Below are 21,083 nucleotides of genomic sequence, written 5' to 3'. Positions count from 1 at the left end.
AAAAGTGAAAGCAGATATACGTTCTTAATGGGCTATGTTTGTATAGTAAGGCTATTGTAAGTAAGGTAGCAGGTCACATAGCTCCTGAGTACAATTCAGGAATTGTTCTAAGGCAGGAAGTTTGGTATTGAACGCATATTGTGAAAACCAGATGTTTAGTGGTAAATTTGCACAGTAAAGTTACAAATTAGAATTTCTTCAAATTTATATGAAGTGTGCTTTCATATGTACTGTGTGCTTATCTGATTGTTGTATGTAATGACTTAGGGTGTTATACATGTTATACACGTATGCTTTTATAAGCATTTAGACTCTTTGAGTTGAGCTATCTTTGCTTTGGAATGTACTCTATATTGGTGAAAATGTACTTTTTAAAAATAATTTATAAACAGTATATTTTTAAATAAAAAGCAATCCTACTTTTGCAAAAAACGATTATTTTTAACTCTGTACCATATAGAGTTCAGGTTTGCTTTTGATCACATACAGATTTATTTTAACAGACATTTAAATCATGGGTGCCCACATTTTTGCACCCCACTGTAAGATATACTTCTTCGATGTTCATGTAAAATTAAATGCTTTTTGTTATTTTTGAGAAGTATCTTACCAGACCTCTGAGCCTCACTTTGCCCATAGCCATTGCACATCACTCAACAGGAAATGTAGGGACTTGGAGGCATTAGGGCTCAAGAACTTTCTTGTCCTTGTCCATGTCGAATATTGCGTTGAAGGTGGTATTCCAGGACATGTAGAAGGCCAGTGCAGTCTGGTGGCATGCACTGAGTTCTGGGGCTGCTCTGCCAAATATGCCCTCTTTGCTAGTGACATGTACTGATGTCCAGCATCTCTGAATCACACAGACACTGCCAGAGACAGCTGTCAATCACTATATTTGCTCAGGTAGTGTGGACAACTGCTATAATCTCACAGACGCTGACATCTGTCTATTGTACATTCGTACCTGTATAATCAATGAGGGATCAGTGAGAGAGTAAAAGAGTGAGGAGGGTAGAAACAAAAGACAACTGCTCAGAGAGGAGAGCAATAATCATCTTCAATATCATACAGTCTGCGGTTTGATACTGAATGGTTTTGTCTACATGATTGATTTTACATATATATATAAAGAAGCTATAATCATCACCTATGTACAAACAGAACATACTATAGACATCCAGCTGGAATGCCGTGAGTATTTTATTCTGCTCATGATTACAGTCCACTACATACATCCCAGAATCCTGACCTCAGATGGGTGATGGTGAAGAGTCCAGTCTGATTGCTCCACTGCAGTCTGCCTGTTAACTGCGGTATAAGCTCTGTGTCACTGTTACCCTTCAGCACCATGGCTGCAGCTCCATGGGGCTTATATATCAGACTGCCAGTTTTCAACACTGGAGCCAGAAATGTGACAGATCCTCCCACAGTGCCTTTCACCTGTTTGGTCTGTCCTGGTGTCTGTGCTAAGGATGGACAGAACCCTGAAACAGAGCAGAGAATACAGAACTAAGCTATTAAATGCTGCCAGCAGATATTTTTTTCCAGAAACAATTACTTTCAGTGAACAGTACATTTACAGTCGAGAGTTGAGAGGACACAAAGCAAGGAAATCATGTCCTTTACATTCCTTCCTGAAATGTGAACAAAATAGATAGAGGATTGAAGGGAAAAACAACAACTGAAAGAGGGTGCAATAAAAGCCTGGAAAAGCATTACAAACTAATGCAAAAGTCTGAAATGAACTGACAACCTGCATGTTGGTGTAGAGAGTTGTATGAAGAGTTTTGAGAAAGTGAATTTGTTTTGTAAAACAAAATTATAGGTACAAAGTGGGAAAAAATCCTGAACTGCAGTGAAAGACACTGTTCTCTACTAGGACAACTGTACCAATGAACATTGGTAAAAATGAACAGTTTAAGTTTAGTTTACTGAGTATTTAAACATTACATCAGTAATACACTTGCTTCGCCATCATTCCTCAAGTTCACATCACATCTGAATACAACTCTTCCTCTTGAAGTAACAATATTCTTCTCTCTGACTTTTTACATGAAAGCATTTTTGGACATGTAGGCAATGGCATTCTGTAGTTTTTACCCTAGAGTTTCACAGGTTAATCCACACTGCCCCCTAGTGGAGATTAGAACACATTTCTTAGAACAATTTCAAATACTGTAGATCAACAATACATTTTGTACCCATCTGCTTCACGTTGTTGCAGATGGATACACATCCTACTCTACCACTACTCCATTACTCTGACCACTGTGTAAAATCAATCATCAGTCATTGACCACCAGCTCAAACTAACAATCTGGCGGGTGTCAATCATACATTCAATCATAATGGTGGTAAAATTGATCCTGTTCCAAATCATTGGTGTCAATTCATTTATTTAGCCTAAATCATTCATGATTTACACATGGATGTTGTTATAATCCGTTTCCATAAGATTATGCTTTCGGACTAATGTTGCAGTTACTTATCATTTTGAGTAGTTGGATACATTGGTAGTTAGATGCATTGTAATGAACGAAAACTGTATTTTCGAAAGTAATGTGTGTATTTCACTTTGAAATGGTAATACTTTGAATGTTAATTGTGTCATTGTGAACAAATGATTTGGTTCAGCAAACAAATTATTTTTGGTTTATGGTTTATTTGGTTTTGATTATTCGTTTTGAATTCTATGTCTACAGTTTTGAAAAATGAACTCAAGGTTCTGAAATTAGTGTCAAAGTGATTGTAAAAAAACTGTAAGTTCTGGCATTGTGAACAAGTGATTTGGTTCAGCGAACAAATTATATTTGGTTTATGTATACTGTATCCAAGCAATTAAAAAAAACTGTTTTGAGTTTTGAAAAATGGGAATTTTGATTATCCGTTTTGAGTTTTGCGTCTACAGTTTTGAAATTAGTGTCGAAGTGATTGTAAAAAAACTGTAAGTTCTGTCATTGTGAACAAGTAATTTGGTTCAGCGAACAAATTATATTTGGTTTATGTATACTGTATCCAAGCAATTAAAAAAAACTGTTTTGAGTTTTGAAAAATGGGAATTTTGATTATCCGTTTTGAGTTTTGCGTCTACAGTTTTGAAATTAGTGTCGAAGTGATTGTAAAAACCGTAATAAACTGCAATACATCTGGTAACCACTGCAGTTTGCGGAGGTAATGAAAATTCCTGGTTGTTCAATGAACTAAATGTGTTTACTATCACACCCATACACCCATACACACTACAGACAATGCATTGGACTGGGAAATGAAGTCCCTCAAAGATGTCTGGACACCGCTTTTCTCCTTAAAATAGATAGATTCTCTTGTGTTTTACTTTTCAAAGGAACCAAAAACAACACATGCTGATGGCTAACTCATGAGATAAACAGATTACTGCAGCCTCATTAATCAGAATACTGCAGCCTCGCTGATCTAATTGAAATGGGTTGTGAGATCAGGTTGGAAAAACTTTTCCAACTCTTCCAACTTTCCCCTCCTCACCACCTACTCCACTCAGCTCCTTGTACAAGCAATGTACAACCTGCCTGGACTATTGCAATTCTCTGCTGGCTGGCCTTCCAGCATCCGCCATCATACCCCTACAACTGATCCAGAACGCCACAGCCCGTCTGTTATTCAATGCCCCCAGACATTCACATGTCAGCAGCAGAGTCTCTGACCACTTTCAAATGCAGACTGAAGACTCATCTCTTCAAGCTGCACCTTTCCCTCCCTATCTCACCACCATGATTAGCCTTGTATATGCCATAGATTATAATGGCACTTGGCCTATAATTTTCTATATATAATTATATATATCTCCCACCCACTCCTTCTGGAGCACCTAGCGACCCTGGGGGTCACCGGTACTGTCCTAGCCTGGCTAACATCCTACCTGACAGTTTTTCAAGCTAAAACACCATAGGTCCAGCTGCAGTTACCCACGGTGTCCCTCAGTGCTTGGTCCATTATTGTTCATAATTTACCTCCTCCCCCTTGGCCGTATCATGCGTTACCGTCACATCAACTTCCACTGTTATGCAGACGATAAGCAACTCTATATCTCAAACAGGCCCTCTGTCCCCTTGCCCCCCCCCCCCCCCCCGTCCCTCCTCAGCTGTCTTCATGACATTAAAACCTGGATGACTACAAACCTCTTTCAACTCAATGGCAATAAAACTGAAATCATGCTCATTGGTTCAAAATCCACATTGTCCAAAACACCCAGCTTCCTGACAACCATTGATGGTTTCCCTGTCCCCCTGTCAACACAAGTCAAAAGCCTTGGCATCATCCTGGACAATACTTTATCCTTTGGTCCCCACATAAAAAACATCTGAAGGACTACTTTTTTTCACTTACGCAATATCTCCTGACTCCGCCCCTCACTCTCCCACACCAGTGCTGAAACTCTAATCCATGCCTTTGTCACCTCCCGGCTGGATTACTGCAACAGCATCCTCTCAGGACTCCCCACCAAACTCACCAACAAACTTCAAACTATACAAAATTCTGCTGCCCGAATCCTCACCCGCACAAAAGCTGATGACCACTGTCGTGAGCTACGGACCCCTTGCCGAGCTCAGACCTCATGTTCCCACGGGCAGTACCCCACAAGGAGGTGTCTCAGGGACAAACTCTCTTTTCCTTTCAGTATTTGAACGTCCTGGAGAACTGGTAAGTTCTACTGAACTTCCAGCCCAGTCTCGAAGTGAAGGGGTGTGATGCAAATCTGGTATATGATTTCCTGTATTCACTGTATTCCTCTAAAAGACCCTTTCTCAGATATGATTATAGTCAGATATGCTTTATTATAATCAAAAGAATAGAGTTATACAGCTGACAGGTTAAATATCATCTTTCAGTTTGCTAATCACACTTGATTCACATAAGGTTCATATAACCCCTTTTGCTCTTTCTAATTCACCTTTCCACCAGATGTTAAATTCAAGATACACCCTACAAATATCCATCCTCTCATTTGATTCTAGTATGTTGAGAGACATGTATGCTGTTTGCTGCCACTTGCCACAACCAGTCTTGAATAAATGAATTGCAAGAACCCAAGTTTCTTCATTGATAGAAAGAAACATTACATGGTACCAGGAGTGGACACGAGTCGTCATGATGGAAAGTGTGAAGCCACCAGACGCTGTGAATTGGGCTGGAAATGTGGATTATGAGTGGCGTACCTTCAAACAGCGTTTCATGCTGTACCTGATGGCTGTAGGACTGGATGGAAAGTCTGATACACGGAGGATTGCATTGCTTCTGACCGTCGTGGGACAACAGGCTGTGGAAGTATAGAACACGTTTGTGTTCGCCAATGAGGAAGACAAAGACAAGTTTGACGAGGTCATCCAAAAGTTTGATGAACACTGTTCACCAAAGAAAAATGAGACCTTTGAACGGTATGTGTTGCGCTCAAGAATGCAACAGCCTGCTGAAAGTTTTGATGTGTTTCTGATGGACTTAAAGCTAAAAGCTAGAACGTGTAACTTTGGAGTTGTGCATGATTCTATGATCCGTGATCAGCTTGCGTTTGGCATACAAGATTCCAAGTTGAGGGAGAGGTTACTGCGGGAGACAGAGCTAACCCTTGAATCTGCTGTGAAAATATGCTATGCCAGTGAATTAGCCGTGCAGCATGCCAAAACATTTTCGAGTGACGCTAAAAAGGGCGCAGCAGTCGCCATGGTGTCAAAGAAGACATACAATAAAGGACCGAGGAAGTTCAATCAACAAAGGAAATCTGAGACTTTTAATTGTAAAAGATGTGGGGGTTGTCATGCACCAAAACAATGCCTATTGCATATGGAAAAATGTGCCACAAGTGTAAAGGACAGAATCACTTTTCCAAGCAGTGCTTTTCCAAGGGGAAACAAGGCAGAGGAGAACGTGTACACACGGTGGAGGGAAATGACCTGTGTGATTCCTTCTTTGTGGGCATGGTTACACAGGATGTGGACAACATGCCTGAAGAGGCCAAACAGACAAGTGTGAATAGAGTGGAGCAGGACAAGTGGACCGAGCCATTGTACATAAATGGAGCTACAATTGCTTTCAAACTGGATACAGGAGCAAAGGCTAACATGATAAATGAACTTCACATCAGAGCCATGAAGGTGAAGCCCCACATTAGTCCTAATCCAATTCCACTCAAGGCCTACAATGGACAGCCCATCCCCACAAGAGGAATGTGCAGACTGAAGGTGAGAGTAAAAGGAAAAGAACATCACCTCATGTTTGTAATTGTACCAGATGGTCATGACTCACTGTTAGGTGATGAAGCATGTGAACAATTGGGTCTAGTCAAGAGGATGTATAGCATCAAAACAAATGCACAGAACAACGTAGAGACAATAGTGGATCAGTATACAGATGTATTTCGAGGGTTTGGTGTCTTACCATACACCTACAAGATCCAACTAAAAGATGATGCACAGCCAGTCATTCATGCTCCCAGGCGAGTTCCAGCAGCACTCAGAGAGAAGCTAAAGCAAGAGCTTGACCGAATGACATCACTGGGAGTTATAAAAAGAGCGGAGGAGCCCACTGAGTGGGTGAATTCGATGGTGTGTGTCAAGAAACCAAATGGTGATATACCTGTGTGCATGGATCCAAAAGACCTAAATGCCAACATTAAAAGAGAACACTATCAGATTCCAACCCGAGACGAAATAACAAGTGAAATGGCCGGTGCAAAGTACTTCAGTAAACTGGATGCTTCACAGGGCTTTTGGCAAATAAAACTGCATGAGGACAGCACAAAGTACTGTACATTCAATACACTGTATGGCTGCTACTCATTCCAGAGAATGCCTTTTGGAATATGCTCTGCTCCTGAAGTGTTTCACAGAACTATGGAACACATACTGGAAGGTGTAGAAGGTGCACGGGTGTACGTGGATGACGTAGTGGTCTGGGGATCAACCCTGGAGCAGCACAATGAGAGACTCATCAAAGTGTTGCACAACATCAAAAAGTATGGATTAAAGCTGAACAGAGCAAAATGCCAGTTTGGTGTGGGAGAAATCACCTTTCTGGGGGACAAGCTGTCCTGAGCAGGTATAGAACCTGACATCCGCAAGGTGAAAGCTATACTGGAGATGCCGAGGCCTGAAGATAAGCAAGGTGTGTTGAGAGTGCTGGGAATGATCAATTTCATTGGAAAGTTCATACCAAGTTTATCAACAAAAACAGAGCACCTGACAGTTGTTACATCACAAGTGTGACTTTAATTGGACTGACAGTCATGAAGAGGAGTGGAAAACACTGAAAACCATTCTCACAACAGAACCAGTGCTGACGTTTTTCGACCCGTCCAAAAGGATAAAGATCTCCACTGACTCCTCCAAAAATGGAATTGGCACAGTGCTGCTACAAGCTGATGGAGAAGATTGGAGGCCAGTTGCCTATGCATCACGAGCAATGACAACTGAATGTCGCTATGCACAAATAGAAAAGGAGTGCTTAGGACTTGTGTATGGATTTGAAAAGTTCCACAGTTATGTGTATGGCCTACCAAAATTTGTGGCAGAGACAGACCACAAGCCATTAATATCTATCATAAAGAAAAACCTCAGTGAGATGTCACCACGCATACAAAGACTAATGATGAAGCTGCAATGTTATGATTTCGAGCTGATGTACACGCCAGGTAAACACATTGTGATGGCTGATGCTCTGTCCAGGGCAATGACACAGAGTGACACACCAGTGAGCTCTACAGAGACTGATGTTCAATTACATGTGAACTTGATTGCAAAATCTCTACCTGTGTCAAACAGAAAATCTAAGCAGATTGCAGCAGAAACAGAGAAGGACCCAATACTACAGAGGGTCATGAAAAATCTAAAAGAAAACTGGCCTCGAGGTGACTGTCAACAATATTATAACATCAGATCAGAGCTGAGTGTGATAAATGGACTCCTACTCAGGAAGAACAGAATTGTTATTCCTCAGTCACTGAGACAAGAGATGTTGAAAAGACTTCAAGAGGGGCACCTCGGAATGGAAAAATGTAAGAGAAGAGCCAGAACAGCAGTTTATTGGCCTGGAATCAACACAGATATTGACAAGATGGTCTCGAACTGTGAAATTTACTACCTACTGTACCTTGGCAGAAAGTAGGAACTGACTTGTTCCACCTAGATGGAAATAATTATCTGCTGGTCATAGACTATTATTCAAACTATCCAGAGATCGCATTGCTTTCCAGTATGACAGCTACTTGTGTGATTACACATATGAAATCTATCTTTGCCAGACATGGAATTTGCCAAACTTTGCAGTCTGACAACGGGCCATGTTACAGCTGTAAAGAATTCCAGAACTTTGCAGAAGAATATGATTTCCAACATGTAACTTCAAGTCCCCTGCATGCACAGTCTAATGGTAAAGCAGAAAAAGGTGTGCACATAGTGAAGAAACTGCTCAAGAAAGCACAAGAGAGTGGATCTGATCCATATCTAGCTCTACTGAGTTACCAAGCAACACCACTAGAACATGGAATGTCTCCTGCTGAGCTTCTGATGGGACACACACTACAAACTATGCTTCCTTACACTGCAAAACAGAAGAAGAATAACGTCGTGAGACAGAAACAGGACTGTCTGCAAAACAGACAGAAAACCAACTATGACAAAGTGTCAAAAAGTTTAATACCTCTGTCAAAACATGACACAGTGAGACTCAGAGATTCCAAGTACTGGAACAAGAAAGCCACAGTTCTTGAGGAAGTGGGTCCTAGATCCTACAACGTCAGAACAGAAGATGGTCAAGTCCTGAGAAGGAATCGAAGGAGCTTGCTGAAAACACCAGAGACACTTGAAGAACAGTCAGCTGATGATGAAGTTTGCGCAACAGCAGCACCACCGCCAGAGGAGACAACAAACTTCAGCCCACCTCCAGCTGACCAGATACCTGTACTAAGAAGATTTACATGCCAGTCAAGACCACCTGATAGACTAGTCCTCAAAAGAACTTTATTTATACACATAGATATTGAAAAAAAAAATGCAAGAAAAAAAAAATGTTTTGTGTAATTTGACAGTCACAAATGTTTAAATGCATTGTGTGGTTTACATTTAAAGAAAAGAGGATGTTGTGATATGTGATGACTTATATGGTTATGCATTGATTTATGTTGACCACTAGGTGTCCTCATTTGACCCTCTACAAAAGCCACACCCCAAACATTTGTAGGGAGATCTAGTATGTTGAGAGACATGTATGCTGTTTGCTGCCACTTGCCACAACCAGTCTTGAATAAATGAATTGCAAGAGCCCAAGTTTCTTCATTGATAGAAAGAAACATTACAATGCCCATCTAATATTCTATGGCTCCCCCTTCACGGAGATAAAAGCTACTACTCCTATTTATACAATGGGTACGAACACCACTAAACTTTTCTACTTTATTCCTAACTTATATAGTATCTTACTGAAAAATAAAAGACATAAAAATGAAAGGAAACTTATAACTTTAAATCACCTAACAATGCTACCTTCTATAGTATCTTACTGAAAAATAAAATACATAAAAATGAAAGGAAACTTATAACGTTGAACTTCTATGTATTACTTTTCCTACTTTTACAAGTAATAGAGATTCTAATTACCACCCATGCCCTAAATATAGCCATCTCGTTTTCTGCAGGATTTGATCCCTCCTCCTTGCTGTTGATGAGCTCTTTGAAGAGCTGCATTGGTTTGGGAATCTGGGACAGGATCAGGACCCGGACTTTCGAAAGACGTGACTTTGCTCCGGTCACTGGCTCCAATGCCGCAGATGTCCTTGGTGACAGCCTTCACCCGCACTTCGTACCGCGAGTGCCTGTTGTATGGGATGTTCACTGATGTGTCCGGTAAACTATACTTCTCCTGCCAGTCAGAGGACCCGCTGCTTCTGTAGCGGTCCGTGTACTTCCAGCAGTCTTCGAACACGTCGGGGGGTTTGCAGTGCAGCCGCAGCATGTGCCTCTCCTCACTGACACTGAGGTGAGGGGGGGGAGGCTTCAGGTTCTTGCGTGGGTCCAGCAGGAAGGTGTTCTGTAGCGTGGAGGGACCCCGCGTCCCGTCTGTTGGCCGCCAGGTGCAGTTCATGGCTCCAAGCATGTCGTAAAAGCAATTAAACTCTTTCACCAGCTTTTCTGTATGATGAGGGATGCACATGAACACCTCTTCGCCATCAGTCCCGCCGCCACAACTCTTGGGCCTAGTCCACACCGCGTACATCACTCCGTTCTCCATATCCAGATCCTGGAGTGGCGCGCAGAGGGAATGCGCCACTCCAGCTTGATTATAGCTGTCCTGCGTTGCTCTCTCCTCAACAGCCCTTAGATATCTTCAACAGCAAAATCCTAAGAGGGTTTCTTCTTTTTCTTCCCTAACGTCTAAAAGCTCACTCCTTATATATCCTGAAACTTGTACAGAAGTCTTTGATAAGAAATGTCCTCATTATACCGAGTGGGAAAACACTAGCTCTTATGCAACTTTTTTAATGAGCATATTCATCACTGGTATCTGTCTCACTGTCATAGTCTCTCCACACTTTGACGTCATACAAGCCAGCAGTAAGTGCCTCCCACCATCTCATTATGCGAGTGGGAAAACACTAGCTCTTATTTAACTTTTTTAATAAGCATATTCATCACTGTTATTTGTCTCCCTGTCATAGTCTCTCCTTGACTCTCTTTGACTTTGACGTCATATACCCCTCCAGTAGGGAGTTTCCACCATCTCAATACATTCTTCAGGTGCACTTTCTTGTGGTGCCTTAAGGAATCTACAAAGGACATCCAATTAATAGTCGAGTGTAATTCATCACCCAACTCCTCTACAGTCAGTCTTTTGAATCTATCCAATAAATTATCAGATTATCATTTCCCCATCATCTATATTGTTTTCCTCATCTTTTTGCTTTAACCAGGCATTATGCTCCTCCCCTGTATGAGCAAGCCCACACTTCTCAACGAAGAATGTTATTATACATTCATGTTACGCATGGCCTCAGTCAGACCTTTAGCCTTGCTCTCTAGAACCCTAAATCTAAGTCCCCCGACTTCAGACTCCTCTGCTGACAATTAGGGCTGCTCATTAGCTCTGAACCGCATATTTTTCCTCTTACAGGCGTTCTTGCTACCACCTCAATGGCGTGTGCGAGGGGTTAACAATGCATTCCTGCCTAACCCATCTCCCTGTCAATCTCTCATCAGGCAGGCCTAGGGCCGGGTCCTCGACACAACATCACACCCATCCTCACTCAGCTACACTGGTTACCAGTTCAACAGCACATTGATTTCAAGATCCTCCTACTCACATACAAGGCTTTGAACACCCTTGCACCCCCCTATCTCTCTGACCTTCTTCACGACTACACCCCAACTCGCACTCTCCGTTCTTCCTCAGCTGGCCTCTTGTCTATCCCCACCACCCGACTCTCTACTATGGGTGCTTGAGCATTCAGCTCTACTGCACCCAGGCTCTGGAACTCTCTACCCATACACATCCGCCATACAGTGTCACTGTCATCTTTCAAAAAACTTCTCAAAACTCATCTGTTTACTCTTGCATACCCGTTTTCTTCCCTTACATGTTCTTGTGTCTATCTCTGTCTGCTGTCTGTTTGTTTGATATGAATTGTATGTTCATTGTAAATTATTTTTAATTGGATATGTTGCATATTTTTATCATGTTTATTTTGTATTTTGCCCAATGTAAGGTGACCTTGAGTGTCTAGAAAGGCGCCACTTCAAATAAAATGTATTATTATTTATTATTATTAGATATTGTTGTACTGTATTAGATATTGAATTGTTGTATTGGTATGCTAGTTCATAAGTTCTTCAAGGGTTCCAACTGAATCTGTATGGTCACCCTAGGACTCGGAACCGTACTGTCCTCTAGGGTCCACTTCCTTTGTTCCTTTGTTCGATCTGCACTTCGTTGTACGTCACTCTGGATAAGAGCGTCTGCTTCTTTGTAATGTAATTCTTTGTAATGTAATATAATGTAAACAAACCTCTATTATTCACAAACTTGGGAAATCCCTAAAAACCCCTCTGGTGCATTTGTTCTTGAAAAACTGGAGTCATTGCACTCACAATAGAATGACCTTTAGTGGCCTCCACGTAATGACATATTGGCTTATGTAGCGTGGTTAGCTCAGTTCACTAGTAAGCATGGTGAAGTGCAGTGAAAGCGAAGGCTGTAGCAGGTTACCTTGACAACACTCCCTGATGATGTAACCCTCAAATGAAAAGAAAGTAGTTGCCCTTGTCTAGTGGCGAGTTTGTCCTTAGCTGACTGGTAACATGTTTGTTCAACATTCAACAAATATTTGGACGAGTGGCAATTTCTCACCCATTACACTTACACCTGCAGCATGGTTTCACAGAGAGGCCAGACCACCCACCACGTGACAGACTGATACTGACCACACAGGCAAAACCACAAGGCATTTCCTGTTTACTGTGCAACATTACAGAAAAGGAAATTCTTGGGTCTGAATAGTGTAGCTCACACGACAAACTCTCTCCCACACTCCTCTCTCAAAAGAATTGTATTATCTGAAGATGTGTGACATCTCCAAAAAAGAAAAAACAAAAAACCTTGCCATTTAGCCACCATGGAAAGCAAGCCAATCATGACACACACTTTTCTATTTTTTTATTAATATTTTTTTTGCAAGAATAATTTAGAAATATTTCGGGGTTTTTGTGAATGCAAATAAGCATCAATTCAACACATCAGCGAAGGATTTACAAAATTCAGTTTCCCGGGTCCCCTTTTTTTCCATTTTTAAATACTCTGTGCTTTACAGGGATGGCCTGTATAGGGGTTGCTGTTACTTGGATGTGATATACAGTGGGAAGGAGGTTCAGGAGAGTGTGGGGACTCAAAAGACATCAATTTTAGCAGGAAAGTAGCATGCATTATAGTTATGTATTATCTTGCCTTGTGTTGTCTCTTTTATTAATATTATTTTGAGGAAAAAACAGCCAAAAGCCCTGCTCATGTGTGTTCATCCAACACAGCCACATACATTTACTGTATGCATGGCAAAGGATGAGCCCAAACATGGGGGGGTGTTGCTCTTCATGGGCGCTGAGAAAATCCTGTTCTGCACAATCCAAATATTGACAGTAACCTTGATCGATGTTTGTTAAACAAAGGCTTCAACTGCTGCAGGAGGAGTGCCTGGGCTATAATCTGACTATAAATATAACAGCTATTCAGCTCACTAAACAGACAGGCACAGAATCCTGTGTAACTGTCACCAAACTCATGGACCTACAGCTGCCAAATGGGGCGAGAGTTTCTGCCAGGTTCGTCCCTCAAAACATGTTGACGCAAGAAAAAAAACTATTGATTTGTGAGAAAAAGCATCTTTGATAAGATACACTTTTATTGAACCCCATGGGGTAATTTGTCCTCTGCATTTGACCCATCGTAGTTACCTAGGAGCAGCAGGCAGCCACAGTGCAGCGCCCGGGGAGCAATGTGGGGTTAAGGGCCTTGCTCAAGGGCCCAACGGCTGTGCGGATCATTTTTATTGTGGCTCGACCGGGATTCAAACCACTGACGTTGTGGCTCCCAGTCATGTACCTTAACCACTACGCTACAAGCCGCCTCACAAAGAAAGTTACACAAAGAAAACAGTAGAGAGTATTATCTCATGTAGAAACAGACGGTTGCCCCCCGGGGCAAATATCAAATAGCATACAGATTCAGTTTCATTGTACATTTGTGTGGTATCCAATAGTGACATGCTTACCTGTCATAAAAGGAACAGGTGGTTGCACCCAGGAGCACACAAACAATATCCAAATAAATTATTACCGGTCATAAAAATGAGCAGGTGCAAGCACCTGTCAGCCCTTAAACAATATACCATTAGTGAAACACCTGATCTTTTCAGTTTGTCATTTTCAGTAGCAAACGAAAACAAATGTTGAAAAGATATAATTTGTTTGTGAAATAATTAATGTACTTGTAATACCCAATTGTGATTTGCGTAAAAATATACTGCTATATATACAAACTATTGTCACTTTTGTATCATTGGGATATACAGTATCTGAATATAAAAAACAGAATGTTTTACTAAGCTTTCAATGTCTGTTTTAAATGTCTTTAAAAACAAAGTTTTAAATGAATTTATGTCAAAAGTTTTGTGGGAATACCATCTGTTTAAATAATTTACAGTGAAATATCTTACAGAAGACAATCTTTGGGCACATTAGTTAGAACATCAATTGAATTGAAATTGAAATTGAGTTTGAGCTTTGGCACAGAAACAACTAATTCTGTTACTGATAATACAGATTATTTGAACAATGCCTAACATCTTTCTTTGTTTCTTTTTCCTGGGGCTACTGTGACTCCTGCCCTGAGCTCATGGACCGCCCTAACCGGATACCCCCCGCTCTAAGGTCCTGGACCCCTGCAGCCCTGTTCCTCCCCTGGTTCATCCTGGAGCTACAAATGCATCCCCCGCCCCTCTGAACTTTACTTTACTATGTTTTGTCCATCCTTCAGATACTATAGGGGCTTTTGGGGCAGCCACAATGTAGGATAAAGCCAGGGTGAATGGACCAGCGCCAGCACACACACACCTTTACATCTGCCTCTCTGTCCGTCAGTTTGTCAGCACTCTGCAGCAGCAGGGTCCCTGCACAACTGGAGCTCATCGTACACTGTGGTCAGTCTGCTGTCTGTTTGCTGAGAGAGAGAGCGGGGAGGGGGAGGGGCAGGGGCAGTGAGAGACAGGAAGAGAGAGGGAGGAAGACAGACAATGGAAAATTCCAGTGAGGCAGTAATGGAAACCCCCGTCAGTGATACAGTCTGCAGTTTATTACTGTATTACTGTTTCTGTGTATATGTTTTTGTCAGACAGCAGATCCATCAAGCCCCTAAAAAGCATTATATAGATAGGAAATATGCATTTTTACCTGATATAATAAAAACATTACACAAATTAAGCAATTTCAAAGAAAACACTTTATGCATATGCCAAAAAGTTACACTATTGGGCATATGCATTCTTATCAGGAATGAACCAGCATACACTTGAGTGCTGTGTTCTGAATTGATTGTGTGCAGATTTTAACATAATGTCGGTGCGTGAGAAAGTGCCTGTTCATCAGTCAGTTGCTAACCTCAGGAGTCTCTCTCTGGTCATTGTGACTTATCTCTGCATAATTCTGATCAGGTTCCCACTGTCCCAAAGTGCTTGTATCTGGATATATAAAGACAGAATGGAGAGAATATTATGACTGCACTTCCCGTATAACCTCCCTCTCACTGCCACGGGAAAAGAGGGTAATGTATGTTCTCTTGGAAAGGTGATGTGATGTCAGCCTGTTGTCTGTCTGCTCACTTATCCCATAATGATACTGAGTTCAGAATCACTGTCTGCTCCCAATATGGTACTGGGTAACTGGAAAGATACAGTCTGGCAGAGGAATGTCACCAAACTGTAAGCCTCTGTAATTATGTTGAATCAACTGAGAGGTGTGGATAGTTTTGGTGCCTTTCATTATGCTGGTATTTTTGTGCTTTTTTATCTGTGCAGGGGAATAGACTGATGGAAGATACTGCCAAGAACATGGGTATATGCAGGTGAATAGACATTTCTTCCAGGAAAATTGTTAAATACCTGCCTTGTGTAAAAAGGCATTTTCTTTGCAAATAAAATGTTTTTCCCATCACAATTATTACACAAAGCAGTAAGCACGTTGCTACAGCTATGACGATGGTGTAATTCCTGGGAATGCCTGGCAATTTCTGATCTGCAAATGAAAAAGAAAAGGAACGTGTGGTGAAAACCTTATTTTTCTTATACAATTGTTTTACAAAAGGAAAGTTGTAACAGACATTTATATTCACTTCACAGAACTTGCTCTCAGTTGAGAGGGAAAAATATTCATTCTGTGATTTTAGGATATCAGGCAGAAAACAGTCCTACAACCCTGAACCCCTAACATGAGTTTCCACCTGGTTTCCCCTCATTCATTTAATAAACAATCCATTTTTGATTAAAATAAACAACTGTATAGGTTACAGGGTGTTTTTAAGCTCAACTTGCTTACATTCCTCACCAGAAAGACATTCAATGTAAAAAGTAAATAATGCATTCCAAGTAAATAATGGAAGCATTATTTACTCATAAATGACTTGTTCATAGGGTATTATCCCACTTATACCACAGCTTGCCAAAGTAATCTAGCTATGGACAATGTATTTTTTTATTAGAAAGAAACAAATGTATTAATTGAAATGCAATGGGAATGGGAGAAAAATTCAGCCTAAAATTGCCTGCTGAAACTAAAGGCCAACTGCATCATTGCCAAAGAAAAGTTCACTAACTCACCATTGCCGAATAGAAATAAAACTTTATAGGCTATTAACTAATGTCGACCCGCAAAATAATAGTAAGAAATTTACAGAAATTTTACGCTGTATTCCAGACTTCAGCGCCATGCAACTGAATGCCGCCGTTCCCATTTTCAACTGAAGCATAGGAAGACCTACAGCACAACTGACACCATCAGCTGGCATGTCTCATTCTTGCAGCCAGTCCCGCAAAAAGACATAGGTATGACATTTTTACGGACTTAGCTTAACTTACTGTTCTTGCAAGGTAATACATAATTTATGCACACCCACGTGACACATCTTGGTCAATCAGAATGCCGTATTTGCCCTAGGTGGTCAGTTGTTTTTCAGTGCCGTGGTATAAGGAAAAATAATGTACCCCTCCCAGCCAATTAGAATTGAGTATTTATCCAGCTATTGTATAACAGATAAGATTGGATGCCCCTGCTTTAGAGCATACCTGAATCCTTAGTGCAGTTCGATGGTATCTCCAGCATGTAGCGCTGTGAGCTGACAGGGTTCTTTGCCACACAGTAGGTGTTTCCCTCTCTGTCTAACTTCATAAGGAGAGACAAAGCAGTGTCCATATCAGGGCTGCTGGAGTGGGACAGCATCTCCCCCTCTCTCTGCCAGGATAGAGTGACCTCTCTTCCATTCTCCACAGAGCACAGCACTGAGCAGTTCTTTATCCCTAATTGTATCCACGTAACTGTGGGTTTTGACACATTCTCTGAAAGAGGGACAGCAACATGCCAGTCAGGCAGAAAAAACAATGCAAGAACAAAAATATATATAATAACAATAATAATAATAATAATAATAATATATATATATATATATATATGTTATGTACGGCACTGAGGACCCAGACGCAGACCAGTGGATAAACCAAAAACATAGTTTATTTAGTCCGTATTCGCAGCCAGGAGATCCAATACAAAGACGAAAACAAGGCAAAAGAATGTTCGAAAAAACAGGAAAAAAGGTCAAAAATCCACAAAATCAATAGGCGAACGTACAAGAGGGCAAATGCAAAAACCGAAGTCACGAAAACAAAGCAGAATATCAAAAACCAAAAAATCAGAAGGGCAAACAAAACAAGAGGGTAAGGCAAGCTTGGAAATCAAAGGCGAAGGGGTGTCTTTTGGAATCTCAAGAAATAGGCTTACGAGTAATTCAGCACTATGACTGATCAACGTTCTGACACTGGTTCAAACAGAGACTGAGGTTTAAATACATGAGGGAAGGTGACAATCTAGGCGGGGCTGGGAAAAAGGTGGGCTAAACAAATAGACAACAGGTGGGGAAACATAATAGGGTCATAACATAATAACGGGAGGGAGACGAAAACGCGTACTGGATGCACGTAACCAAACATGTAAAACATACGGCTCCGGATTAGGGAGTAGACATTTGCATAGATTGAAGACGTAGTGATAGTCAGAGACAGGTGCGAACATTTCACTGAAACTAAGCGAGTAATTAGGGATAGCATAGAGAGGCGGAGTTATAGAACAGTGCAGAAAAACTGAGAGATAGCGTTAGTGAATTAGTTACGTGAATATTTCTACCCAATAAAAGTGATTGTTAGTTAGTTAGACAGACAGTAAGTGTATTAATCAGATTAGTACTGTACAATACCTAGATTAGTAGTGGTTAGTAAGAATAGTGCTTTACAACATTTAACTACCAAGAAAAGCAGGAAGTAAGAATCGCGAGTTTGGAAGGAATGTTTGAAAACCCGAAACTACCATAAACACCCGAATAGTGGGACACGCAGACAGGGGAGTGACTAGGCTGGTAAACATTCAGACGCAGACATAACAGGGGATGACAAATGAGAACTGTAATGGAAAACAATAACCAAGGATGTATGAAAAATGAATAAATAACAAGAATAAACATAAATACACACAGGACAGATACAGAAACATTACAACATATATATATATATATATATATATATATTAAAAGCTATAATATTCACCCATGCACAAACACAAACAGAACATACTATAGACGTCCAGTTGGAATCCTGTGATTATTTTATTCTGCTCATCATTACAGTCCACTACATACATCCCGGAATCCTCTGACCTCAGATGGGTGATGGTGAAGAGTCCAGTCTGACTGCCCCACTGCAGTCTGCCTGTTAACTGCGGTATAAGCTCTGTGTTACTGTTACCATCCAGCACCATGGCTGCAGATCCAAGGGGCTTATATGTCAGACTGCCAGTTTTCAACACTGGAGCCAGAAATGTGACAGATCCTCCCACAGTGCCTTTCACCTGTTTGGTCTGTCCTGGTGTCTGTGCTAAGGATGGACAGAACCCTGAAACAGAGCAGAGAATACAGAAGCTAAGCTATTAAATGCTGCCAGCAGATATGTTTTTCCAACAATTACTTTTACTAGTAAATAGTACATTTACAGTAGAGAGTTGAGTGGAACTTGAACTAGATATTATCTGTAATTCCTCTTTTAATATGCACTCGTAACAGAGAATTGTTTGTGCACTAAACCGCACTCCATGCTGGCCAGCCCCACAACCCATAGCCCCAGTATGACACGTAACCCCTTATGCACAGGTTAAATCCTTTGGAAGAACCAATTTTTACATTTTACCTAGACTAGCGACATGCGGTGAAAGTAAGATTAATTAAGATTCATTTCATGTTCTTACTCTGGATGATAAACCAATATTTGACTGTAATAAAGCACAGTGAAATTATCGTTTGTCTGTTTTAATTGTCCACGTGCATTTCACCTTTTCCATCAAGTTCACCAAAATATAAACAGATAATTACACCAGCTAATATGATCAGATTACCTTCATGTGTGATCAAATACTAAATTGGCAATGATCGTGCCAAACCATGAACTACTATTCTATTTCATGTTCCTGTTCATGTTCAGCTAGTGATGGTGTCTTATAGGGGTTTCATCACTGTGTCAAACTAGTGAGGCTCACATTAGTTACTGCTAGGCTTGACAAGCCGATTAGTGGCCCACCACAATTGCTGCCTACAAGAAAGAAACCCACAGACCAGCAAGTAAACTTGCAGGGTCTCCGGGCCTGTGTTGCTGGTTTCGCATAAAACATGTAATCCTTTCTTTCATCTTGATTCCTGAGCCAAGTCCCATAATTGTCCAATTCCAACTTGAAGGGCTCTTGGATGCCTTGATATTTTGGGGGGAATCAAGAATGCTGACCAGGTATTTAACTGTTCTGTTTAATCCGTTTCATACCATAGCTGAGCACACCATTCTCAGTCCAATTCAGTGTATCTTTCATGATTGATGACTTCCATGTGAGTGACATGGCATTATTTAAAAACAGGAACTGTGTGCAACTGAAAGATACCACTTCCAATGAAAGTTTGTGTTAATCACAGCCCCCAAGAGAGGGAGATCTGTGATAAAAGCTTTCGAGACCAATAGGGGATTGTTTTTGTTTTTTGGAACTATAAAGTTTGGTTTTATTCTTTCGATTCTCTGTTTGCCTTTTTCTATATTTGCAATATTCAAATTAAAATAAAATATTCATGCAAATGATCTAACCGCCACAGTTTTCTGTTCATACGTTCCTGGCTGGCCATCTGGTCTTTATAATCTATTCTAGTTTACCCCCCAACCCCCCGGGACGGGAGAATGTACAACTGTATTCACAATTCATTATATATGGGCTACTACAATGAAAACGTTTGCAGAACAGTTGTTAAAATTCAGAACTGCGTTTTATACTGCGAGCTGACTTCAGTAGAAGTCTTGCGTACTTCCAAAGATAATTTAATCGGCTATTATATCTTATCTAAAAATACATTAGAAGTGTATCGTGTGAGCAATATGCTGTATTGCCGCAAAAACAATGGCGCAATTCTAACAATTCCCAAGCTCTTTGCTGTCGCAGTCGCAATTAATGCGTGCTTTAGTAAATTAGTGCTTTCAGCCTAATTTAAAGAATATCCACCCTGTTTTAGCGGTATCCATATACATTAACATGTTTATTTATTCATCAACAAGAAAGTTGCAGTGACCCACACAGTTCACATAAAATATATTTCAGTACAACCCATTTTGTAGCAGCAGATGTGGTGTTACTCGTGTCACTACAATGGTAAACAAAACAGAAAATACATTTGATTTGAACCTAACACGTCCGATAGTCAATTTTATTAATTCCATGGCGTGGTCCACACAATAGGCCTATGCCATTATGGTTTTAAATGCACTTGCATTTAAATAAATACATTATGTGATGATTGCAAAGAAGATACTGCACATACCTACTACATAGCAGGCGAACAAAAAGTTTCTCCACATGCCGAAAGTCCTCATTATTATCTTGAATAATAATACTATCTATAGTTTACATGTTTTAAATTCCTTTCCAATCTTCAGATGTGGTGCGTTTCCTTCTCAACGCTACGTCGTTCGTAAGTTGTACCTTAAGCTCTACCTTAGCTAAATATACCCACTCTTAGCCATACCTTAGCGATGTTCAGCCCCGTCCGCTAGTGGCCACCATTGTTTTCATGCAAATAATAAAATTGTCAGTGACGAAGGTTGCATGTCGCACTTTATTGAACATGTTGTCTAATTTCCTTTTAAATCATATTCATAAACTGATGATTTCCCACTCTGTATGTTGGAGCGATGCTTATCCATAGATCTTTCTTGGTCTTCTTGGACACCGTAGTCC

At 40.7% G+C, this 21,083-nt stretch overlaps 1 protein-coding gene across 5 annotated transcripts; it reads right to left on the bottom strand.

The window, feature by feature from the left end:
• Nucleotides 1-468: 468 nt before the first annotated feature.
• On the bottom strand, nucleotides 469-20,866 carry LOC133130922 (uncharacterized). Of its 5 annotated transcripts, none has more exons than XR_009708976.1 (7): nucleotides 20,668-20,866; nucleotides 18,398-18,715; nucleotides 16,844-17,113; nucleotides 15,665-15,797; nucleotides 15,165-15,244; nucleotides 14,622-14,727; nucleotides 469-1,484 (listed from the first exon to the last, which is right to left on the bottom strand). XR_009708976.1 is itself a non-coding variant. In XM_061245926.1 (7 exons), exons 1-6 carry the CDS (start codon nucleotides 20,717-20,719, stop codon nucleotides 14,653-14,655), a joined length of 924 nt encoding a protein of 307 aa, XP_061101910.1. In that variant the 5' UTR covers nucleotides 20,720-20,866; the 3' UTR covers nucleotides 469-1,484; nucleotides 14,622-14,652. The 5 variants fall into 5 exon arrangements, 2 of the variants coding, with proteins under 2 accessions (XP_061101910.1, XP_061101911.1); XM_061245926.1 differs by having other exon boundaries at nucleotides 15,669-15,797; XM_061245927.1 differs by lacking the exon at nucleotides 469-1,484 and adding an exon at nucleotides 9,049-10,440 and having other exon boundaries at nucleotides 14,618-14,727; nucleotides 15,669-15,797.
• Nucleotides 20,867-21,083: the final 217 nt, after the last annotated feature.

Source organism: Conger conger, chromosome 6 (assembly GCF_963514075.1).
Source record: "Conger conger chromosome 6, fConCon1.1, whole genome shotgun sequence".
Taxonomy (NCBI): Eukaryota; Metazoa; Chordata; class Actinopteri; order Anguilliformes; family Congridae; genus Conger; species Conger conger.
Note: the sequence above shows the minus strand (reverse complement) of the source record. Positions and strands in the feature narration are given on the sequence as shown.

Bases quoted from the DNA above. Each gene is read 5' to 3' on its own strand.
- LOC133130922 (XM_061245926.1), bottom strand. From the start codon at position 20,719: ATGAGGACTTTCGGCATGTGGAGAAACTTTTTGTTCGCCTGCTATGTA. The intron at 17,114-18,397 runs GTATGTTCTGTT...TCCCTCTTTCAG, and splicing joins ATTCCAACTGGACGTCTATA to AGAATGTGTCAAAACCCACA. The intron at 15,245-15,668 runs GCAGGTATTTAA...TTATATATCCAG, and splicing joins AAAATGCCTTTTTACACAAG to ATACAAGCACTTTGGGACAG.